Below are 23,280 nucleotides of genomic sequence, written 5' to 3' on the forward strand. Positions count from 1 at the left end.
ACTAGGCCTGTGTAAGAACTATGGACGATTGCCCACTACCACTGGCGTCAGTACTGGGTGGAGAAACTGACATGGTGAATAAAGGATGGGATGGAGGATAAAATACTGAACTATCTCGATGGAAGGGCAACTCTGCTAAGCTTAATTGGATCCATTATCCTCACCATCAATACTTCAGCAACACCAAGTCTTGTAATGTACACCTTTTAGGATGACATTATCTTCTACTACTGGAGAGAGAGAGAGAGAGAGAGAGAGAGAGAGAGAGAGAGAGAGAGAGAGAGAGAGAGAGAGAGAGAGAGAGAGAGAGAGAGGTCACGTGCGCATGTCTTGGAGTCGGGTATATATATATGCGGTAGCGCATGAGCCCAAACTTCGGCACGGACGTGTGGTATGGACTTCCTCCGCAATGTTGGCTTCGGTAAGGCTACCAGACATTTCCATCTGCGTTTTACAGGTGATCACATCGTCAGGCTAGATACAAAAATGAGATAGAAGACGCACAACAGTCAGTTGATATAGAAGGAAAAGAGACGTAGCTAAGACGCCACTGGTAAACAAACTTGTTTACCAATGGCGTCCAATGTAGGCGTTTCGAGAGTCCTCACATCTTCGAATGTTTTTTTTTTTTTTTTTACGCACAGCACAGCCGTAAGAGGTCTGAAATCACATCTTGTGGGGAATATGTCACTGCAATGCCGTTGTCTGGGCCATATCCTATCATGAACAATGCTATCCACTCCTCAAAAACAATTTTCCAATATTCAAATGTTATCTGTACTCTCACCAGTAATTATTTCGACGAGGGTTAGAGATCGGACGGGATTTAAAGGATCTTTATACTCTTCCACTAAGACGAGAATGAAAAAAATATCAATACCACAATCAAAATGTTTCAGTAGCTTGACGCCTTACTGCTGAGACTATCAAAGGAAATCGATGTTTTGAGTATATGTCCTTACATCTTACTGATATCAGATTAGACATTTATAATATACAAAACATGTGGACTACATTGCTAGTCACGGGTTTTCTGCACATCTTTACAGGCGTCGACTATGACTGTGGTCACGGCAGCAGCCGCTGTGGTGCTTGTAGTGGTACAAAACCTGCAACACACTTCAGCTCTCTCTGTTAGTCGGCCACAACCTGTCCTTCCTGTTGGAGGACAACGTCACCATCAACAACAGGAGGAAGAACAGGTCGCGGCGCACCTCCTGGCCGAGGTAGCTGGCGGGCGCCTCGCCTCCTGCCACGCCATCCTCCTAACTTACTCTCCCTCCTCCGCCCGTCTCCACTACGTGCTAGGCGCCGTGAGGCTCAAGGATGAGTTTCTGGTCTTCAGATATTCAGATATAGTCACGTGTATAATATTTTTAACTTAGTATTGCTTGTTTTTATGGCAGGTAGTCATTGGTGTATTTCTGGCGTAATAACGAAGGATGCTCAAAATAACAGTATTCAAAATATCAATAATTCTGACCGTGACGAAGTAGGCTCATTGAACGGATGTTACATTATAAGTGAAATTTTTACTGTCACCACTGCAATATATCTTTTATTAACGTAATCTTTGCTATCAAACATACCCATAAAAATAAGGATCAAATTGACTGCCTGCTAGTTTAATTTTGTCTAGGTTGGAAATGGAAGCTCATTCACCTGTCGTACTTGATCCGCTATATTTCTTCATTACTCTGCCGAATGCAAAACCGTAGAGAATATTCATTTGATATTCGTATTTATTTTCTTACGAGCTGACATCCTTTCCTGCTTGCGTGGTCCCTCAAAAAATTTTCATATGATCTCGACCATCTAGATATCAAAAACGAATTTACGAAAAATCGGAACTGTAGTAAATACGAAATAACACGTATGCGTAAACCATATTTCAGCTACAGTCATAAAATTTAAGAGAAAAATAATATTCAGTGTGAAGTATCGTATTTGGCATTATCATCCTACTGGAAGAACCTCGAGGACAGTTCTGTAAGGAGTAAGACCGAACACACTTGCTACACCACACTTGTGGAGAGACAACTTGTGACAGCTTTGCGTTCCCGTCTTGTTTCGTAGTTGTTGAAAACGTGCGAGTGAACGCTTACGAATTTTTCGCAAATTGGACTCATGTTGTAGCTGGTAAGGATTTCTCGCTGACAAATCATGTAAAAGTAGAACTCTCGCTTAACTGTTTATATATATATATATATATATATATATATATATATATATATATATATATATATATATATATATATATATTTATATATATATATCCCTGGGGATAGGGGAGAAAGAATACTTCCCACGTATTCCCTGCGTGTCGTAGAAGGCGACTAAAAGGGAAGGGAGCGGGGGGCTGGAAATCCTCCTCTCATTTTTTTTTTTTTTTTTCCAAAAGAAGGAACAGAGAAGGGGGTCAGGTGAGGATACTCCCTCAAAGGCCCAGTCCTCTGTTCTTAACGCTACCTCGCTATCGCGGGAAATGGCGAATAGTATAAAAAAAAAAAAAAAAAAATATATATATATATATATATATATATATATATATATATATATATATATATATATATATATATTAATTTCTTTATCCTCGCTTAAAAGCGCAAATTTTCGTTTCTCTATCCTTCCTCCATATTTCTTTTTATCATATATATATATATATATATATATATATATAGATAGATAGATAGATAGATAGATAGATAGATAGAGAGATAGATATAGATAGATAGATTCGAGAGGAAATTAGCTTGAAATTTTCAAAAGTAACTTAAGTACAACACTCCTACAGGTGCAGAGGACTATGACCCATTCGTTTTTGGTCTATGACGTGGAGACCTTCGTCAAAAACTCTCCGCCCGAGCTACCTATCCTGGGGCGCCGGCCCCCACACTCCCACGGCACCTATTGCATCGCCTTCTACATCCTGGCCCCACTATCCCTCGTGGTCACGGCCCTCACCACCATCCCCAAGTCAGGTGAGCATTAGTAACGTCATCACAGCATCTCCTCAGGGTAACGCAGGAAGAAAACGTTTAAGCTATGGTCATCAGCAAATATTCATATAATGCGCATTCTATTACACACACACACACACACACACACACACACACACACACACACACAATTACTATATATATGGCTTCATTAACTTGAATCACTCGTGCAGTAAGCGACCACTAAAAAGGTCTGTGAATAATGCTTGACTTCTTTATAATCCCCATACCTTCCGTATTCAACTTTCTACCTTGTCTGTTCTGCTTGAGGTTGTTGTAGTGTGAATTTCTTACGACAGTTACTTTTCTATATTATCCACACTTTTGACTTTATTCTTTTAAAATAAAAAAATCTAATGCCTGGTATGAGCATCACTCTTCGTTGAAAAAGAGCCACTTTAAACTGAACACTCTAACTTGCCTGCTGTACGATGATAATAAATTCTAACGCACTTCACATTCTCAAAACGTTGTGATATTTTTTCATTATAAGACTTTATAATCTGCAAATATTCTCCTTCTGTAGCTTTAATTCTTGATAGTTTTCTGTTGAACATATTACGTGAAAGGAGAAAAAATCAGAAAGAATCAATGTGACGAATATTCTATGGGACACAAAATTAACCGAGGCTGGAAATAGGTTCTTATAACTAATGTCCATCGGATCCTCTGTAGGGCTATAACACCTCTATACAACCTTCTCATAACCTTTCACGGTAAATTTACGAGTGATTCTTCGCCATCCTTCCATCTTTACCGTTTGCGGACTGATCCCTTCTATCCTCTTGGCGAACAGACTGGTTCCCTGGCGCCATCAAGCACTTCGTCTGCTACCCCGGCACCAGCCTCACCATCAGCACCTTGGAGGACGAGCCTTCGCTGCTTGAGGCCTACAACACCCTCTACGTAGGCCACAATCCACACTACCTTCCCGAAGACCCGAGGACGTGGCACATCAACCTCCTCTGTATGTACCCTGCGGCTACTGGAACAGCAGCTGCTTCTTGAGGAATGCTGATTGAATCTGATGACAAACTTCCAAGGCTAACACAATCGAATTTAGTCATCATTGCTCCCTTTGCTGTAAAGGTTCTCAAACCTCCATCTTAGGATTATTTGAGGCTCTCATATATTACTCGGGTTGTCGAGGTTTTCATGTCTCAGTCTATTTAGTTAGACTACTATTTCAGTTTTGAAAGCTATTACATTTCATCTTGCTTAAATAAGATCCTTCTATACCTCTGAATATAACCAGGGCCCCTATTTCAGCTTATGACCCATGCCTCAGTTTAGTTACCTGGACCCCATATGTCTCAGCATTACATCACAGCTCCCAAGCTTGAGCTTAGCAATCAGAGTCTGCAAATCTTATCCATCAACACATTACTATTTACAGTGAAAATACGAATCCTTGTTTTGATATGCACCCGTAATCAACCAATGCAAATAACCTGTGTACCCACGAATATTTGTTATGCATTGACATTTTGCATCATCAAGTAATACACATTCATATTTCAAAGGAATGAATAACTTCACGATAGCTCAGCGAAGCTTCACTGTACCGAGATACCCTGAAACACATATATGAATAGACATATTGATATTTTCCTTTTACCTAATTGCCTTTCCTGCATTAGTGAGGTAGCGTCAGGAACAAAGGAAGAAATTGCCTTACACACATCCAGTCCAGAAGCGACAAGTTTACTTCACCGCCACACAAGAACTCACCATCCAGAGACAAACCCCACAGGCAGGCCTCTCCATGGTTTATCGTCGCCACCTCACCTGCACTGCCTCTCCCCATTAATAGCAAGTCTCGCCCACCCTCCCCCTCCATATACGACATCGATCCAATTAATTCTATACAATGCACGCCTCTTGCTCTATTGAATATTCAGACCCCGCTATCTTCACAAGCTCCTTCACTCCACCCCTTCATCTTCTCGGTCTCTATCTTGCCACACCAACTTCTGATACACACACACACACACACACACACACACACACACACATATATATATATATATATATATATATATATATATATATATATATATATATATATATATATATATATATTAAACAGATAACCCTCTCTTTAAAGGCTTTTGCAGCCCAATGCTGCGTCCCTTCAAGTAGTAGGAAAATGCGCGTTCTTTTGAAGTGATGCGGTCTCGTCGAAGGTAACCTCTGGCAGCCGGGGTCCGGTAACACCTATAAATATTTCTTTTAAGCAAACTGTCCCTTCTGTCCTGGAGGCCGGCCTGAGATCATATTGCGGAATCGCTGGAGTCCTGGACGAGGCTTCCAGGAGGACTCCGACCTCTTTCCCAATCTCTTCCTGGACTTCAACGGTCACACCTTCAGGTGGGTGGGTCCCTGAGGGCCTATGTGTGTCACACGGTAACCTAGACACTACTTCCCAACACTTAATTTCCTCCACCTTAAGCATTCTTATCAGCTGACAGGGTTTAGCCAGACTTTTAAAAACAATATACACGAAATTGATCAACAACATCAACAACTATGTGGTTCAATATGCGTTTATTATAAATAATATACACTTAAAGAAAAAAAATGCACTGAAATACAAGGAATTATAATTTTGTCAAAAACGATGGCAAAATGACGATGATGAGTGATGCAGAAGGGAATCTAGGAACTTAATATTTCAACGTAGCGTCTCTTTAATCCTAGCTGTGTGTCGACTAATGTGGATTTCGGAAGACGCTCATATTTTTCTTTAATACCACGATAGATGTTATCTGTCAGTTTGTATATTTGTATATTCTGGGAAGAGAGTTTTAGCTTCGTTACCCCATCTTAACCTTGTATACATACAATGTCAACACTCCAGTTTACGCCAGGTACCCAATCATCAACCAATCCATTACGAGAGGATGAGCAGCTGGATTGAACGTGAAATGGCAATCCTATCCGGGACTCAATCCCAGGCCTGGTATTCGGGTTTATCTGTGTATGTACGGTATGCAGAATGGGAGCACGGTGTATTTTATGGGCGAACAATTAATAATTACAAAAACAGCCTCTCTTGGTATAACATATGAATGATTTTTAGACTGGCAACAGTTAGGATAAGCCTCAACGGTTCCTCTTCTTCATGGTAATGAACCATCAGTTATCTTCCTCTCTCCAAAAAGAGAGTACGCAAGATACCAGACTCCAATGGCACAGTAACTCACAAGTCTTCCAGTAATAGTTTATTAGAGGCAGGAGGTGGTGGTGGTGGTAGGGTCTTTAAGTAATGCCTTCCCAAGGGGGATGCTGATGGTGTTTCCATTGCAGGGCTGTGACGAACAGCTTCCCCCCGTTCAGCCACTACTCCTCAGGGAACTCCACACACCCGCTAGCAATGGAGGACTGTCTGGACAAGAGGATCGTTGATGCCGTGGCCAAAGTTCATAATTTCTCATACCAGGTCAGATCTTTTTTTCTCTCTCTCTCTCTCCTAACCTTCCGTTCGTCACTTTTCATAACAACAGTGTATATACGAAAAGCACATCTCGTGGGCAGCTTTTACTTCAAGAGCTTTCCTTTATATTTTTAACCTTAAATTGAGTTGGGAAGCCATAATTTCATTTTGTATCATGTACGCAATCTGACAATAAAAGACATCTTATGTCAATCGTTACGCTATAGCCTCTGTAGCGAAACATAACATGCTCAAAAGTTGATACAATACACAATGTCCAAAGATGATATTATGTTTTGAAACACACTGTTTGAACGGTGGATCTGTGGTGGTAAAAGCAGGTGTTTGAGCCAGAGGACGGACTGTGGGGCTACCAACTGGAAAACGGAAGCTTCACAGGGGTACTGGGCGAAATACAACACTACAAGGCGGATTTCTCGCTCGATCTCTCCATTACCGCTGAACGGGAGGAGGTTATCGACTATACCATCGGTTATCACTGGGAACCCCTAACCTTCGTCACCAGCAAGCCCCAGGTGAGCGTGCTTTCACGAGCGAGGTTCGGCTCAAAGTGGTGGGGGCTACGACTCGCGAGAGAGAGTGTGGGGGTAACCAGCGAGCCACAGATGTAAGCTAGGTTCGGGGACGCGAAGAACCGCCAGTGTGTGTGTGTGTGTGTACCTCGGCTTCTCACACGCTGAGAAACATTTTTTTTTTTTTTTTCATACTATTCGCCATTTCCCGCGATAGCGAGGTAGCGTTAAGAACAGAGGACTGGGCCTTTGAGGGAATATCCTCACCTGGCCTCCTTCTCTGTTCCTTCTTTTGGAAAATTAAAAAAAAAACGAGAGGGGAGGATTTCCAGCTCCCCGCTCCCTTCCCTTTTAGTCGCCTTCTACGACACGCAGGGAATAAATATGAGGTCCATCCCTCCCTTCCCGCTACGTCTTGTGCATGTCATGATACTAATTAATGATATAAATAACTGTCCTAAACTCCTTGGAGCGCCCGGGATCGTACCTTGGTCGATGGTTTACGCCGTGGATTTCAAGACCGATGAGAATTGATAGAAAATCTATCATGCTCCGGCAAGACACGACTGACATAATAATGACAAAATTGATGATAACGATAATGACACTAATGTTAACTAATGTTAATCATAATTTTGAAATTCGTAGTTACCCAGTACTGGTTTTCAGTGTGAATTCATGTTTGATTTTAAAGATAAGCCTTATGTTACTTTCTGCATTAATTCTGGTTATGATGAGAGTCAGACTTTCATTGCAAAATATTCCTCTCTATCTTAAGTAGTGATAAGGCGATAAGCCCACAAGTCACTGCATAGCCTTACGATAAGGTATGACACATTAGTTGATTTAGATGGGGTAGCCAAGAAACAAATTATACGGAGATATATATAGTAAAAAGAAGATATTCATCAGTGGTTATTTAATGTAGTGATTCTTAAATGTAAGGAACGTAGTCAGATATAATATGCCTTTAAGAATTCAAGTATATTCATAAAAACTAATTAGCTAGATCACATATATGGATGATACGCTGTTTAAAGTGACACACATGAATGAGCAACCGTTGTGATAGTTTACCACATTCAACACAATGTTCTAAGGCAAGACTCCTTTGGTTTACCCTAAGCCGCTACCTCAGTGGCTGGCTCTGGTGAGACCATACCAGGCGTACGTGTGGCTGTGTTTCTTGCTCCTGCTGACGGTGGCAGGCCCCATCTATTGGCTCCTACAGAAGCTCTCGGGTGGATCCCAGTCCTTGGGCGAGGCTGCTTTCCTAATGTACGCCTCAATGTTTGCCCAGGTAAGGTTTCCCCGTCTGACAGTTTCCTGCCTTTGTAATATGCTAGGTGTGTGTGTGTGTGTGTGTGTGTGTGTGTGTGTGTGTGTGTGTGTGGTAAAACAAAATGTGTGCGCGCGTTGTACCATTCATATACGAGGTGTTGCGTGAGAGGCTTTATGTGGTGTGTCTGTCATGTATGTGCGTTGGTTTACTGATGTGGTTATATGTATCGCACTTCAATGTCTTTGTAAAAGGTAAACAAAAAAAATGCATATTTTGTAGAGGCACTTTGCAGTCTCTGTGACCTGTGCAAACAACAGTTTATAAAGTGTAAATGTCAAATTCTCGTCTCTGTCAAGCGGTTTATCAGTTTAAATGAATATCCTGTTATCACACTGTGTGCAAAGACTCCCCTATTCGCTGTTCTGAGCAAGCATAGCGCATTCTTTCTAAGTTCGTGAGCACATCAACTCTACCAACGCAGCATAAACACTGAATTTAAGGCTACTTCAACCAGGACTTAAACAGAATTTATAAAAAGACCTGACTGCGCAGTGTTTGCAGCCAATGTATATCCCACACCCACTCCTCATTCACACTTACGGTAAGTAAAACTAACGCAACATGACCTGACCCCAACTGATGTTTCCACGCTTATTTTTCGTATTTCTGTACCACACATACGTCATATAAATGTACATTTCTAAAGAATCCACAGTGCAAGCAACAAAAAAAACCTGAATTCCTAAACAAGATTCCTCCGTGTTTACTTGCGGCAACTGATCGGGGAAACACAAAAACTAAAGCAAGACTTACCTCGACGCAGGGACGAAAGTGGCCCTCGAGCACGACGGTGAGGCTGTACTCGGTGTTCTGGCTCCTCTTCTGCCTGGTGGTGACGGTGTCCTACGTGAGCAACCTGACCGCCTTCCTGACGGTACCGGCGCTCTCCCCCACCGTCGACACCCTGGAGGAGCTGGTCGACTCCAACTTCGTCTGGGGCATCAACGACTTTGGCGCAGCGGACTACCAGCTCTTCAAGACCAGCAAGGTAAACAGATTGTCTGGAAAAGAAAACAAAAATCAGGGTGCTTGCTGGGTAAGGTCTCGTGCAATAAGAATCTGAATATACTACAGTCTGTCGTGAATTAGTCACTCCTGCAAATGTTGGTTGAACCTGCACTCCAGAAATTTCTTTTTTTTTACCCTCTTTGCTTGTCGACCCCCCCCCCCTTTTTTTTTTTCTTTTTTAGGTACCCCTCTATCAAGAGATTTTCCGAGGCCTGACCTTCTGCCCGTCGCTGGTGGAGTGTATACAGCAGGCGCTGGACGAGAGGTTCGCTTTCATCTCCTTCCAGACTTACCTCCGGGACGCCATAGCCATGCACTTCATCGACAAGAACGGCGACACGCAGGTCTACCTCGCCAAGGGCAGCTTCTTCCCGGCTGACACTGGCTTCGCTGTACACCAGGGATCTCCCATGAAGGCAAGCCTCTGGTTGCCTCACTGCAGTCTCCTGTGGTAAATGACTCATGTAATTATTTAGAGACGATAATAAGTTTCAGACAGAAAAACAATGCCTCATTTACACACACACACACACACACACACACACACACATATATATATATATATATATATATATATATATATATATATATATATATATATATATACCTTAGCCCAAGCCAAGAACCCAATTTGTTGAACAACCCCTGAGCAAGAATGAACAGCTGAGTTGCCTGTGGACCGACTACCGCAACCAGGATTTGAGAGAGAGAGAGAGAGAGAGAGAGAGAGAGAGAGAGAGAGAGAGAGAGAGAGAGAGAGAGAGAGAGAGAGAGATTTTCCAGACGCTTCTTTTTTTTTCAAGGAGAACAACTTGTTTCCAGCGGGTGTTCGACCGTACCCTGCGTCGGCTGTTAGAAGGAGGCTTCGTGTCCAGGTGGATGATGATGCTCATCGAGAAGCACACGCTGGCCACACGCCGGGAGGCCTCGGTGAGTGGTGTTGGCCAGGAAGGATCACAGCAGGGGGGGCACAGGTGCCAGCAGGTGTAGTAAGCTATTTTCACTGCACCGAGAGGGAGTTTTATACTCTCATGGCCCCCGCCTCCCGATGTCTTCAAACTTTCCTTACAGTTGTAGTCTCCCTTTTCGCCTTATTTACTTTTGTACTCTGTCCACATGCACAGTTACAGGTGTGCGGTGGTGTTGGGCCAGGTGTGTAGCGGGGTTGGCCCCATGGTAAGGTTGGACCACAAGGCCGGAGTGTGGTAGGGATGCACATCAGGGCCAGTGTGCGGTGGAGCTGGTCCATAGGGCAGGTGTGTGTGTGTGTGTGTGTGTGTGTGTGTGTGTTTTTGTGTGGGGGGGGGTGGTTGAACTACATGGTGGGTGTGTGAGTCGGGCTAGACCACAGGGCTGGTGTGTGGTTGTGGGGCTAGACCCCAGTAAAGGTGTGTGTGTGAGAGAGAGAGAGAGAGAGAGAGAGAGAGAGAGAGAGAGAGAGAGAGAGAGAGAGAGAGAGAGAGAGAGAGAGCGGGTGTCTGGTGACATGTAATAACACAGGAGACATGTGGAGGGGGTCAATATATAAGTCAGAAATCACGTAACGGCATTCTGTGTCGTTCGCTGCCTTCCTTGTGGCGGTGACAGAGAGCTGCGGCAGAACGTGGTGAAAGCAAGGCGCCTTCAACCCAGCTGAGCCTCACCATGTACCACCTTCAGGGCGTCTTCCTCGTCTACGCCGCCGGCCTCCTGCTCTGTGCAATCTTACTCACGTGTGAAGTGGCCCTCCATGGCCTCTATAACAGCAGGAACAAGTAGTACTAATGACCTCATCATATCGTCCAATGCAACGGGACGAGCGACAGGAAGTGCTGATATCCGACTTAGCAACATATTGTAAAATCACCACATACTCTTCTATCATGATTTGTATTGTCTTGTCTCTTCCAAAGTGGGTTAGGAAAACTTTGACCGTTGATGGTGAAGTGTCCGATTTATTGTTCCTTATATAACACCAAAATATTATTCCGGTAACATGTTGTGTACACTCTTTTCTTCAATTACCTCTCGTTTACTGGTAAAAAACTAAACAAAAAATTGCCTCTTTACATCCATATTCACTCCATCGCTTTAAGCGCAATCTTGAGTTTATCGCCAACATTATGTCTGCTTTATGATTCTAATCACTCACTCGCTCACGCCCCCATGATCCTAAGACGCGTCGTGCATGTATCCAAATCCTCAAAGACTTTTAATCCTCCTTAATCATGGAATCTGTGCCTTAGCTACAATAAACACCTGTCTGAATTTTCCCATCTGTCACATTACATATCAAACATGAAGATATTCCTGTCTTATACTTTCCACGTATTAGTTGGATATCATTTCCCCAGCAATAACATTTCACATACACTCGTGTTAGCTTATATTTCTTCCAATTTCATGGTGTTACAGGGGATGGCTGGGTGTCCTGGCCCGCGCTACGAAGCGGTGCATGAGGGTGGGGGGGTTGTAACAGTCTACATAAAAAATCATATTATCGGGGAGGGTGTGGGTGTTGGCTCGCGTTACAGGGAGTTTCATTGTGGGGTGGAAGTTGTCTGTGGGGGTTATCATGCAACTCCCCTTCATTCGAGATTTCTGCATGTTCATACTTCCTGAAAATTGAATGTCAACTTTAGGTATTCATACACACTGGAATTAACATGCCAGACGTATATTTGCGACAAGCCAGACATATGCTTGTGACAAACACACAAAAACCGTACGCCATATCTAAACTACTGTACACGTATAACAATACTTAATAAACAAAATTCGTGTTCTTCAATGCACTTCAGAACATTTCATGAACCTCTAGGAGTGTTGCTCAATGCTTGACATCCTTGTCTAATAAACGAATATGTAATGTCGCATCACTATTTACCAACCCTTGAAAAAGAGTTGGGAAGTAGTAGGAGAGAAAGGATACTGCCTTATGTTGTTATAGCCGGTCCTGTCAAGGCCAGCATCAAGAATAACCTGGGGCAAAATAAGACTCAGAGAAGAATCTTGATATTCGGAAAAGTCTGAGAAAATGTCAACTATACTGCTATACTTGAGGTAAACATGGAATATATATATATATATATATATATATATATATATATATATATATATATATATATATATAATAATAATGCTCTCAGGTACCGATAGATACCCATGCAAATATGCAGATTATATTCTAAAATTGCCTTCGTTTCAGAGGTCAATTAAAGATCATATACCCGACCAAGCGACATTTTAACCCCAGATATGTATTCAGCATGAAAAATAATACTTATAATGAGATTTTGAAGAAAATCTATTTTTCTGCGAAAAATAACAAAAATTGAAGAGTATTTTTCAGCTCAAAATACGTTATCTTTAAAATTTGAAATATATCATATTCAAACGCTTCGAAACTTAATGTAACCATGGAAAACATATCATAATCCTCTAAGTTACCGATATATACCCAGTAAATACGATGCAAATCAACATATAATACTCTAAAATTGACTTCTTTTTACATCTTAATTAAAGATCGTATACACGACTAAACGACATTTTAACACTAGATTTGAATTCAGCATGAAAAAAATACTTATGAACAGGTTTTGAAGGAAATCTATTTTTCTGAGAAAAACAAAGAAAATTGAAGGTAATAGGTCAGGGTAATTTTTACGTCAAAAAACTTTTTCCTTCAAATTTCAAACACATCATTTTCGAACATTTCTATACACTGTGTAATAATGGAAAATATATCATAATGCTCTCAGTTACCAATAGAAACCCAGTAAATACGATGAAAATGAAAATATTATTCAAAAATTGCCTTCTTTTCGTATCTTAATTGAAGATCAAATAGACAACTAAACGACATTTTAACCCTACATTTGAATTCAGCATGAAAAATAATACTTCTGAAGAGGTTTTGAAGGAAATCTATTTTTCTAAAAAGAATGCCGAAAATTGAAGGTAATAGTTCAGGGTATTTTTGAGCTCAAAATACTTTTCGTTTCAAATTTCAAGTATATCATATTCAAACACTTCTATAATCTTTGTATTCATGGAAAATATATCATAAAGTTACCAGTAGATACAAGGTAAATACGATGCAAATCAACATATAATACTCTAAAATTAATTTCTTTTCAAATCTTAATTAAAGATCATATAGATGACTAAACGACATTTTTAACACTAGATTTGAATTCAGCATGAAATATAATACTTATGATAACGTTTTTGAAGTAAATCTATTTTTCTGAGAAAATAACGAAAATTGAAGGTAATAGTTCAGGGTAATTTTTTCGTCAAAAAACTTTTTCCTTCAAATTTCAAACACATCATTTTCGAACATTTCTATACACTGTGTAATAATGGAAAATATATCATAATGCTCTCAGTTACCAATAGAAACCAAGTAAAAACGATGAAAATGAAAATATTATTCAAAAATTGCCTTCTTTTCACATATTAATTGAAGATCAAATAGACAACTAAATGACATTTTAACCCTAGATTTGAATTCAGTATGAAAAATAATACTTCTGAAGAGGTTTTGAAGGATATCTATTTTTCTAAGAAAAATGCCGAAAATTGAAGGTAATAGTTCAGGGTATTTTTGAGCTCAAAATACTTTTTGTTTCAAATTTCAAACATATCATGTTCAAACACTTCTATAATCTTTGTATTCATGGAAAATATATCATAATGCTCTCAGTTACCAATAGATACCAGGTAAATACGATGCAAATCAACATATAATACTCTAAAATTAATTTCTTTTCAAATCTTAATTAAAGATCATATAGATGACTAAACGACATTTTAACACAAGATTTGAATTCAGCATGAAATATAATACTTATGATAATGTTTTGAAGCAAATCTATTTTTCTGAGAAAATAACGAAAATTGAAGGTAATAGTTCAGGGTAATTTTTTCGTCAAAAAACTTTTTCCTTCAAATTTCAAACACATCATTTTCGAACATTTCTATACACTGTGTAATAATGGAAAATATATCATAATGCTCTCAGTTACCAATAGAAACCAAGTAAAAACGATGAAAATGAAAATATTATTCAAAAATTGCCTTCTTTTCACATATGAATTGAAGATCAAATAGACAACTAAATGACATTTTAACCCTAGATTTGAATTCAGTATGAAAAATAATACTTCTGAAGAGGTTTTGAAGGAAATCTATTTTTCTAAGAAAAATGCCGAAAATTGAAGGTATTTTTGAGCTCAAAATACATTTTGTTTCAAATTTCAAACATATCATGTTCAAACACTTCTATAATCTTTGTATTCAAAGAAAATATATCATAATGCTCTCAGTTACCAATAGATACCAGGTAAATACGATGCAAATCAACATATAATACTCTAAAATTAATTTCTTTTCAAATCTTAATTAAAGATCATATAGATGACTAAACGACATTTTAACACTAGATTTGAATTCAGCATGAAATATAATACTTATGATAATGTTTTGAAGTAAATCTATTTTTCTGAGAAATAACGAAAATTGAAGGTAATAGTTCAGGGTAATTTTTTCGTCAAAAAACTTTTTCCTTCAAATTTCAAACACATCAATTTCGAACATTTCTATACACTGTGTAATAATGGAAAATATATCATAATGCTCTCAGTTACCAATAGAAACCAAGTAAAAACGATGAAAATGAAAATATTATTCAAAAATTGCCTTCTTTTCACATATTAATTGAAGATCAAATAGACAACTAAATGACATTTTAACCCTAGATTTGAATTCAGTATGAAAAATAATACTTCTGAAGAGGTTTTGAAGGATATCTATTTTTCTAAGAAAAATGCCGAAAATTGAAGGTTCAGGGTATTTTTGAGCTCAAAATACTTTTTGTTTCAAATTTCAAACATATCATGTTCAAACACTTCTATAATCTTTGTATTCACAGAAAATATATCATAATGCTCTCAGTTACCAATAGATACCAGGTAAATACGATGCAAATCAACATATAATACTCTAAAATTAATTTCTTTTCAAATCTTAATTAAAGTTCATATAGATAACTAAACGACATTTTAACACTAGATTTGAATTCAGCATGAAATATAATACTTATGATAATTTTTTGAAGTACATCTATTTTTCTGAGAGAATAACGAAAATTGAAGGTAATAGTTCAGGGTAATTTTTTCTCAAAAAAATTTTTCCTTCAAATTTCAAACACATCAATTTCGAACATTTCTATACACTGTGTAATATTGGAAAATATATCATAATGCTCTCACCTACCAATAGAAACCAAGTAAAAACGAAGAAAATGAAAATATTATTCAAAAATTGCCTTCTTTTCACATATGAATTGAAGATCAAATAGACAACTAAATGACATTTTAACCCTAGATTTGAATTCAGTATGAAAAATAATACTTCTGAAGACGTTTTGAAGGATATCTATTTTTCTAAGAAAAATGCCGAAAATTGAAGGTAATAGTTCAGGGTATTTTTGAGCTCAAAATACTTTTGTTTCAAATTTCAAACATATCATGTTCAAACACTTCTATAATCTTTGTATTCAAAGAAAATATATCATAATGCTCTCAGTTACCAATAGATACCAGGTAAATACGATGCAAATCATCATATAATACTCTAAAATTAATTTCTTTTCAAATCTTAATTAAAGTTCATATAGATAGCTAAACAACATTTTAAAACGAGATTTGAATTCAGCATGAAATATAATACTTATGATAATGTTTTGAAGCAAATCTATTTTTCTGAGAAAATAACGAAAATTGAAGGTAATAGTTCAGGGTAACTTTTTCGTCAAAAAACATTTTCCTTCAAATTTCAAACACATCATTTTCGAACATTTCTATACACTGTGTAATATTGGAAAATATATCATAATGCTCTCAGTTACCAATAGATACCAAGTAAAAACGATGAAAATGAAAATATTATTCAAAAATTGCCTTCTTTTCACATATGAATTGAAGATCAAATAGACAACTAAATGACATTTTAACCCTAGATTTGAATTCAGTATGAAAAATAATACTTCTGAAGACGTTTTGAAGGAAATCTATTTTTCTAAGAAAAATGCCGAAAATTGAAGGTAATAGTTCAGGGTATTTTTGAGCTCAAAATACTTTTTGTTTCAAATTTCAAACATATCATATTCAAACACTTCTATAATCTTTGTATTCGAGGAAAATATATCATAATGCTCTCATTTACCAGTAGATACAAGGTAAATACGATGCAAATCAACATATAATACTCTAAAATTAATTTCTTTTCAAATCTTAATTAAAGATCATATAGATGACTAAACGACATTTTTAACACTAGATTTGAATTCAGCATGAAATATAATACTTATGATAATGTTTTGAAGCAAATCTATTTTTCTGAGAAAATAACGAAAATTGAAGGTAATAGTTCAGGGTAATTTTTTCGTCAAAAAACTTTTTCCTTCAAATTTCAAACACATCATTTTCGAACATTTCTATACACTGTGTAATAATGGAAAATATATCATAATGCTCTCAGTTACCAATAGAAACCTAGTAAAAACGATGAAAATGAAAATATTATTCAAAAAGTGCCTTCTTTTCACATATTAATTGAAGATCAAATAGACAACTAAATGACATTTTAACCCTAGATTTGAATTCAGTATGAAAAATAATACTTCTGAAGAGGTTTTGAAGGAAATCTATTTTTCTAAGAAAAATGCCGAAAATTGAAGGTAATAGTTCAGGGTATTTTTGAGCTCAAAATACTTTTTGTTTCAAATTTCAAACATATCATGTTCAAACACTTCTATAATCTTTGTATTCAAGAAAATATATCATAATGCTCTCAGTTACCAATAGATACCAGGTAAATACGATGCAAATCAACATATAATACTCTAAAATTAATTTCTTTTCAAATCTCATTTCAAGATCATATAGATGACTAAACGACATTCTAACACTAGATTTGAATTCAGCATGAAATATAATACTCATGATATCGTTTTGAAGCAAATCATTTTTCTGAGAAAATAACGAAAATTGAAGGTAATATTTCAGGGTATTTTTGAGCTCAAAATACTTTTTGTTTCAAATTTCAAACATATCATGTTCAAACACTTCTATAATCTTTGTATTCATGGAAAATATATCATAATGCTCTCAGTTACCAGTAGATACCAGGTAAATACGAGGCAAATCAACATATAATACTCTAAAATTGATTTCTTTTCAAATCTTAATTAAAGATCATATAGATGTTTAAACGACATTTTTAACACCAGATTTGAATTCATCATGAAATATAATACTTATGATAATGTTTTGAAGTAAATCTATTTTCTCAGAAAATAACGAGAATTAAAGATAATAGTTCAGGGTAATTTTTTCGTCAAAAAACTTTTTCCTTCAAATTTCAAACACATCAATTTCGAACATTTCTATACACTGTGTAATAATGGAAAATATATCATAATGCTCTCAGTTACCAACAGAAACCAAGTAAAAACGATGAAAATGAAAATATTATTCAAAAATTGCCTTCTTTTCACATCTTAATTGAAGATCAAATAGACAACTAAATGACATTTTAACCCTAGATTTGAATTCAGTATGAAAAATAATACTTCTTAAGAGGTTTTGAAGGATATCTATTTTTCTAAGAAAAATGCCGAAAATTGAAGGTAATAGTTCAGGGTATTTTTGAGCTCAAAATACCTTTTGTTTCAAATTTCAAACATATCATGTTCAAACACTTCTATAATCTTTGTATTCATGGAAAATATATCATAATGCTCTCTGTTACCAATAGATAGAAGGTAAATACGATGAAAATCAACTTATAATACTCTAAAATTAATTTCTTTTCAAATCTTAATTAAAGATCATAATGACAACTAAACGACATTTTAACACTACATTTGAATTCAGCATGAAATATAATACTTATGATAATGTTTTGAAGCAAATCTATTTTTCTGAGAAAATAACGAAAATTGAAGGTAATAGTTCCGGGTAACTTTTTCGTCAAAAAACTTTTTCCTTCAAATTTCAAACACAACATTTTCGAACCATTTCTATACACTGTGTAATATTGGAAAATATATCATAATGCTCTCAGTTACCAATAGAAACCAAGTAAATACGATGAAAATGAAAATATTATTCAAAAAGTGCCTTCTTTTCACATATTAATTGAAGATCAAATATACAACTAAATGACATTTTAACCCTAGATTTGAATTCAGTATGAAAAATAATACTTCTGAAGAGGTTTTGAAGGAAATCTATTTTTCTAAGAAAAATGCCGAAAATTGAAGGTAATAGTTCAGGGTATTTTTGAGCTCAAAATACTTTTTGTTTCAAATTTCAAACATATCATGTTCAAACACTTCTATAATCTTTGTATTCATGGAAAATATATCATAATGCTCTCAGTTACCAGTAGATACGAGGTAAATACGAGGCAAATCAACATATAATACTCTAAAATTAATTTCTTTTCAAATCTTAATTAAAGATCATATAGATGACTAAACGACATTTTTAACACTAGATTTGAATTCAGCATGAAATATAATACTCATGATAACGTTTTGAAGCAAATCTATTTTTCTGAGAAAATAACGAAAATTGAAGGTAATAGTTCAGGGTAACTTTTTCGTCAAAAACCATTTTCCTTCAAATTTCAAACATATCATTTTCGAACATTTCTATACACTGTGTAATCATGGAAAATATATCATAATGCTCTCACCTACCAATAGAAACCAAGTAAAAACGAAGAAAATGAAAATATTATTCAAAAATTGCCTTCTTTTCACATATGAATTGAAGATCAAATAGACAACTAAAAGACATTTTAACCCTAGATTTGAATTCAGTATGAAAAATAATACTTCTGAAGACGTTTTGAAGGATATCTATTTTTCTAAGAAAAATGCCGAAAATTGAAGGTAATAGTTCAGGGTATTTTTGAGCTCAAAATACTTTTTGTTTCAAATTTCAAACATATCATGTTCAAACACTTCTATAATCTTTGTATTCATGGAAAATATATCATAATGCTCTCTGTTACCAATAGATACAAGGTAAATACGATGCAAATCAACATATAATACTCTAAAATTAATTTCTTTTCAAATCTTAATTAAAGATCATAATGACAACTAAACGACATTTTAACACTACATTTGAATTCAGCATGAAATATAATACTTATGATAATGTTTTGAAGCAAATCTATTTTTCTGAGAAAATAACGAAAATTGAAGGTAATAGTTCAGGGTAACTTTTTCGTCAAAAACCATTTTCCTTCAAATTTCAAACACATCATTTTCGAACATTTCTATACACTGTGTAATCATGGAAAATATATCATAATGCTCTCAGTTACCAATATATACCTAGAAAAACGATGAAAATGAAAATATTATTCAAAAAGTGCCTTCTTTTCGCATTTTAATTGAAGATCAAATAGACAACTAAACGACATTTTAACCCTAGATTTAAATTCAGTATGGAAAATAATACTTCTTAAGAGGTTTTGAAGGAAATCTATTTTTCTAAGAAAAATGCTGAAAATTGAAGGTAATAGTTCAGGGTACTTTTGAGCTCAAAATACTTTTTGTTTCAAATTTCAAACATATCATGTTCAAACACTTCTATAATCTTTGTATTCATGGAAAATATATCATAATGCTCTCAGTTACCAATAGATAGAAGGTAAATACGATGTAAATCAACATATAATACTCTAAAATTAATCTCTTTTCAAATCTTAATTAAAGATCATATAGACAACTAAACGACATTTTTTACAATAGATTTGAGATCATTATGTAATATAATACTTATGATAATGTTTTGAAGTAAATCTATTTTTCTGAGAAAATAACGAAAATTGAAGGTAATTTTTTCGTCAAAAAACTTTTTTCTTCAAATTTCAAACATTTCTATACACTGTGTAATAATGGAAAATATATCATAATGCTTTCAGTTACCAATAGAAACCAAGTAAAAACGATGAAAATGAAAATATTATTCAAAAATTGCCTTCTTTTCACATATGAATTGAAGAGCAAATAGACAACTAAATGACATTTTAACCCTAGATTTGAATTCAGTATGAAAAATAATACTTCTGAAGACGTTTTGAAGGATATCTATTTTTCAAAGAAAAATGCTGAAAATTGAAGGTAATAGTTCAGGGTATTTTTAAGCTCAAAATACTTTTTGTTTCAAATTTCAAACATATCACGTTCAAACACCTCTATAATATTTGTATTCATGGAAAATATATCATAATGCTCTCAGTTACCAATAGATAGAAGGTAAATACGATGTAAATCAACATATAATACTCTAAAATTAATCTCTTTTCAAATCTTAATTAAAGATCATATAGACAACTAAACGACATTTTTTACACTAGATTTGAGATCATTATGTAATATAATACTTATGATAATATTTTGAAGTAAATCTATTTTTCTGAGAGAATAACGAAAATTGAAGGTAATAGTTCATGGTAATTTTTTCGTCAAAAAACTTTTTCCTTCAAATTTCAAACACATCAATTTCAAACATTTCTATACACTGTGTAATAATGGAAAATATATCATAATGCTTTCAGTTACCAATAGAAACCAAGTAAAAACGATGAAAATGAAAATATTATTCAAAAATTGCCTTCTTTTCACATATGAATTGAAGAGCAAATAGACAACTAAATGACATTTTAACCCTAGATTTGAATTCAGTATGAAAAATAATACTTCTGAAGAGGTTTTGAAGGAAATCTATTTTTCAAAGAAAAATGCCGAAAATTGAAGGTAATAGTTCAGGGTATTTTTGAGCTCAAAATACTTTTTGTTTCAAATTTCAAACATATCATATTCAAACACTTCTAAAATCTTTGTATTCGAGGAAAATATATCACAATGCTCTCATTTACCAGTAGATACAAGATAAATACGATGCAAATCAACATATAATACTCTAAAATTAATTTCTTTTCAAATCTTAATTAAAGATCATATAGATGACTAAACGACATTTTTAACACTAGATTTGAATTCAGCATGAAATATAATACTCATGATAACGTTTTGAAGCAAATCTATTTTTCTGAGAGAATAACGAAAATTGAAGGTAACAGTTCAGGGTAATTTTTTCGTTAAAAAAATGTTTCCTTCAAATTTCAAACACATCAATTTCAAACATTTCTATACACGGTGTAATAATGGAAAATATATCATAATGCTTTCAGTTACCAATAGAAACCAAGTAAAAACGATGAACATGAAAATATTCAAAAATTGCCTTCTTTTCACATATGAATTGAAGAGTAAATAGACAACTAAATGACATTTTAACAACAGATTTGAATTCACTATGAAAAATAATACTTCTGAAGAGGTTTTGAAGGATATCTATTTTTCAAAGAAAAATGCCGAAAATTGAAGGGTATTTTTGAGCTCAAAATACTTTTTGTTTCAAATTTCAAACATATCATATTCAAACACTTCTAAAATCTTTGTATTCGAGGAAAATATATCACAATGTTCTCATTTATCTATTATCTATTATCTATTGTTAAAATGTCATTTAGAAAATATATCATAATGCTCTCAGTTACCAATACATACCAGTTAAATACGATGCAAATCAACATATAATACCCTAAAATTAATTTCTTTTCAAATCTTAAATAAAGTTCATATAAATAAGTAAACGACATTTTAACACGAGATTTGAATTCAGCATGAAATATAATACTTATGATAGGTTTTGAAGTACATCTATTTTTCTGAGAGAATAACGAAAATTGAAGGTAATAGTTCAGGGTAATTTTTTCGTCAAAAAACTTTTTCCTTCAAATTTCAAACTCATCAATTTCAAACATTTCTATACACTGTGTAATAATGGAAAATATATCATAATGCTTTCAGTTACCAATAGAAACCAAGTAAAAACGATGAACATGAAAATATTATTCAAAAATTGCCTTCTTCTCACATATGAATTGAAGAGCAAATAGACAACTAAATGACATTTTAACCCTAGATTTGAATTCAGTATGAAAAATAATACTTCTGAAGAGGTTTTGAAGGAAATCTATTTTTCAAAGAAAAATTTTTGAGCTCAAAATACTTTTTGTTTCAAATTTCAAACATATCATATTCAAACACTTCTAAAATCTTTGTATTCGAGGAAAATATATCACAATGCTCTCATTTACCAGTAGATACAAGATAAATACGAAGCAAATCAACATATAATACTCTAAAATTAATTTCATTTCAAATCTTAATTAAAGATCATATAGATGACTAAACGACATTTTTAACACTAGATTTGAATTCAGCATGAAATATAATACTCATGATAACGTTTTGAAGCAAATCTATTTTTCTGAGAAAATAACGAAAATTGAAGGTAATTTTTTCGTGAAAAAACTTTTTCCTTCAAATTTTAAACACATCATTTTCGAACATTTCTATACACTGTGTAATAATGGAAAATATATCATAATGCTCTCAGTTACCAATAGAAACCTAGTAAAAACGATGAAAATGAAAATATTATTCAAAAAGCGCCTTCTTTTCACATCTTAATTGAAGATAAAACAGACAACTAAATGACATTTTAACCCTAGATTTGAATTCAGTATGAAAAATAATACTTCTTAAGAGGTTTTGAAGGATATCTATTTTTCTAAGAAAAATGCCGAAAATTGAAGGTAATAGTTCAGGGTAATTTTTTCGTCAAAAAACTTTTTCCTTCAAATTTCAAACACATCAATTTCGAACATTTCTATACACTGTGTAATAATGGAAAATATATCATAATGTTCTCACCTACCAATAGAAACCAAGTAAAAACGAAGAAAATGAAAATATTATTCAAAAATTGCCTTCTTTTCACATATGAATTGAAGATCAAATAGACAACTAAAAGACATTTT

At 34.9% G+C, this 23,280-nt stretch overlaps 1 protein-coding gene and 1 long non-coding RNA gene across 3 annotated transcripts in view; one reads left to right on the forward strand and one right to left on the reverse strand.

The window, feature by feature from the left end:
• Positions 1-23,280, reverse strand: part of LOC139754524 (uncharacterized) — an 83,997-nt gene that overhangs the window by 43,032 nt on the left and 17,685 nt on the right. Inside the window, exons 2-3 of one of the 2 annotated variants that reach the window (XR_011713897.1) lie at positions 9,612-9,764; positions 9,064-9,282 (exon numbers count right to left, since the gene is read on the reverse strand). This is a non-coding gene — a long non-coding RNA (uncharacterized lncRNA). Of the gene's footprint in view, positions 1-9,063; positions 9,283-9,535; positions 9,765-23,280 lie in introns of both variants that reach the window. The other variant, XR_011713898.1, reaches the window with a different exon arrangement.
• Positions 374-11,299, forward strand: LOC139754523 (glutamate receptor ionotropic, delta-1-like). The gene is made up of 12 exons (XM_071671832.1): positions 374-421; positions 1,050-1,313; positions 2,795-2,981; positions 3,796-3,966; positions 5,237-5,369; positions 6,309-6,441; positions 6,777-6,971; positions 8,095-8,268; positions 9,074-9,298; positions 9,501-9,734; positions 10,141-10,248; positions 10,906-11,299. The coding sequence occupies exons 1-12, from the start codon at positions 410-412 to the stop codon at positions 11,074-11,076; spliced, it is 2,007 nt and encodes a 668-aa protein (XP_071527933.1). The 5' UTR covers positions 374-409; the 3' UTR covers positions 11,077-11,299.

The sequence above is a fragment of the Panulirus ornatus genome, chromosome 17, assembly GCF_036320965.1.
Source record: "Panulirus ornatus isolate Po-2019 chromosome 17, ASM3632096v1, whole genome shotgun sequence".
Classification (NCBI taxonomy): Eukaryota; Metazoa; Arthropoda; class Malacostraca; order Decapoda; family Palinuridae; genus Panulirus; species Panulirus ornatus.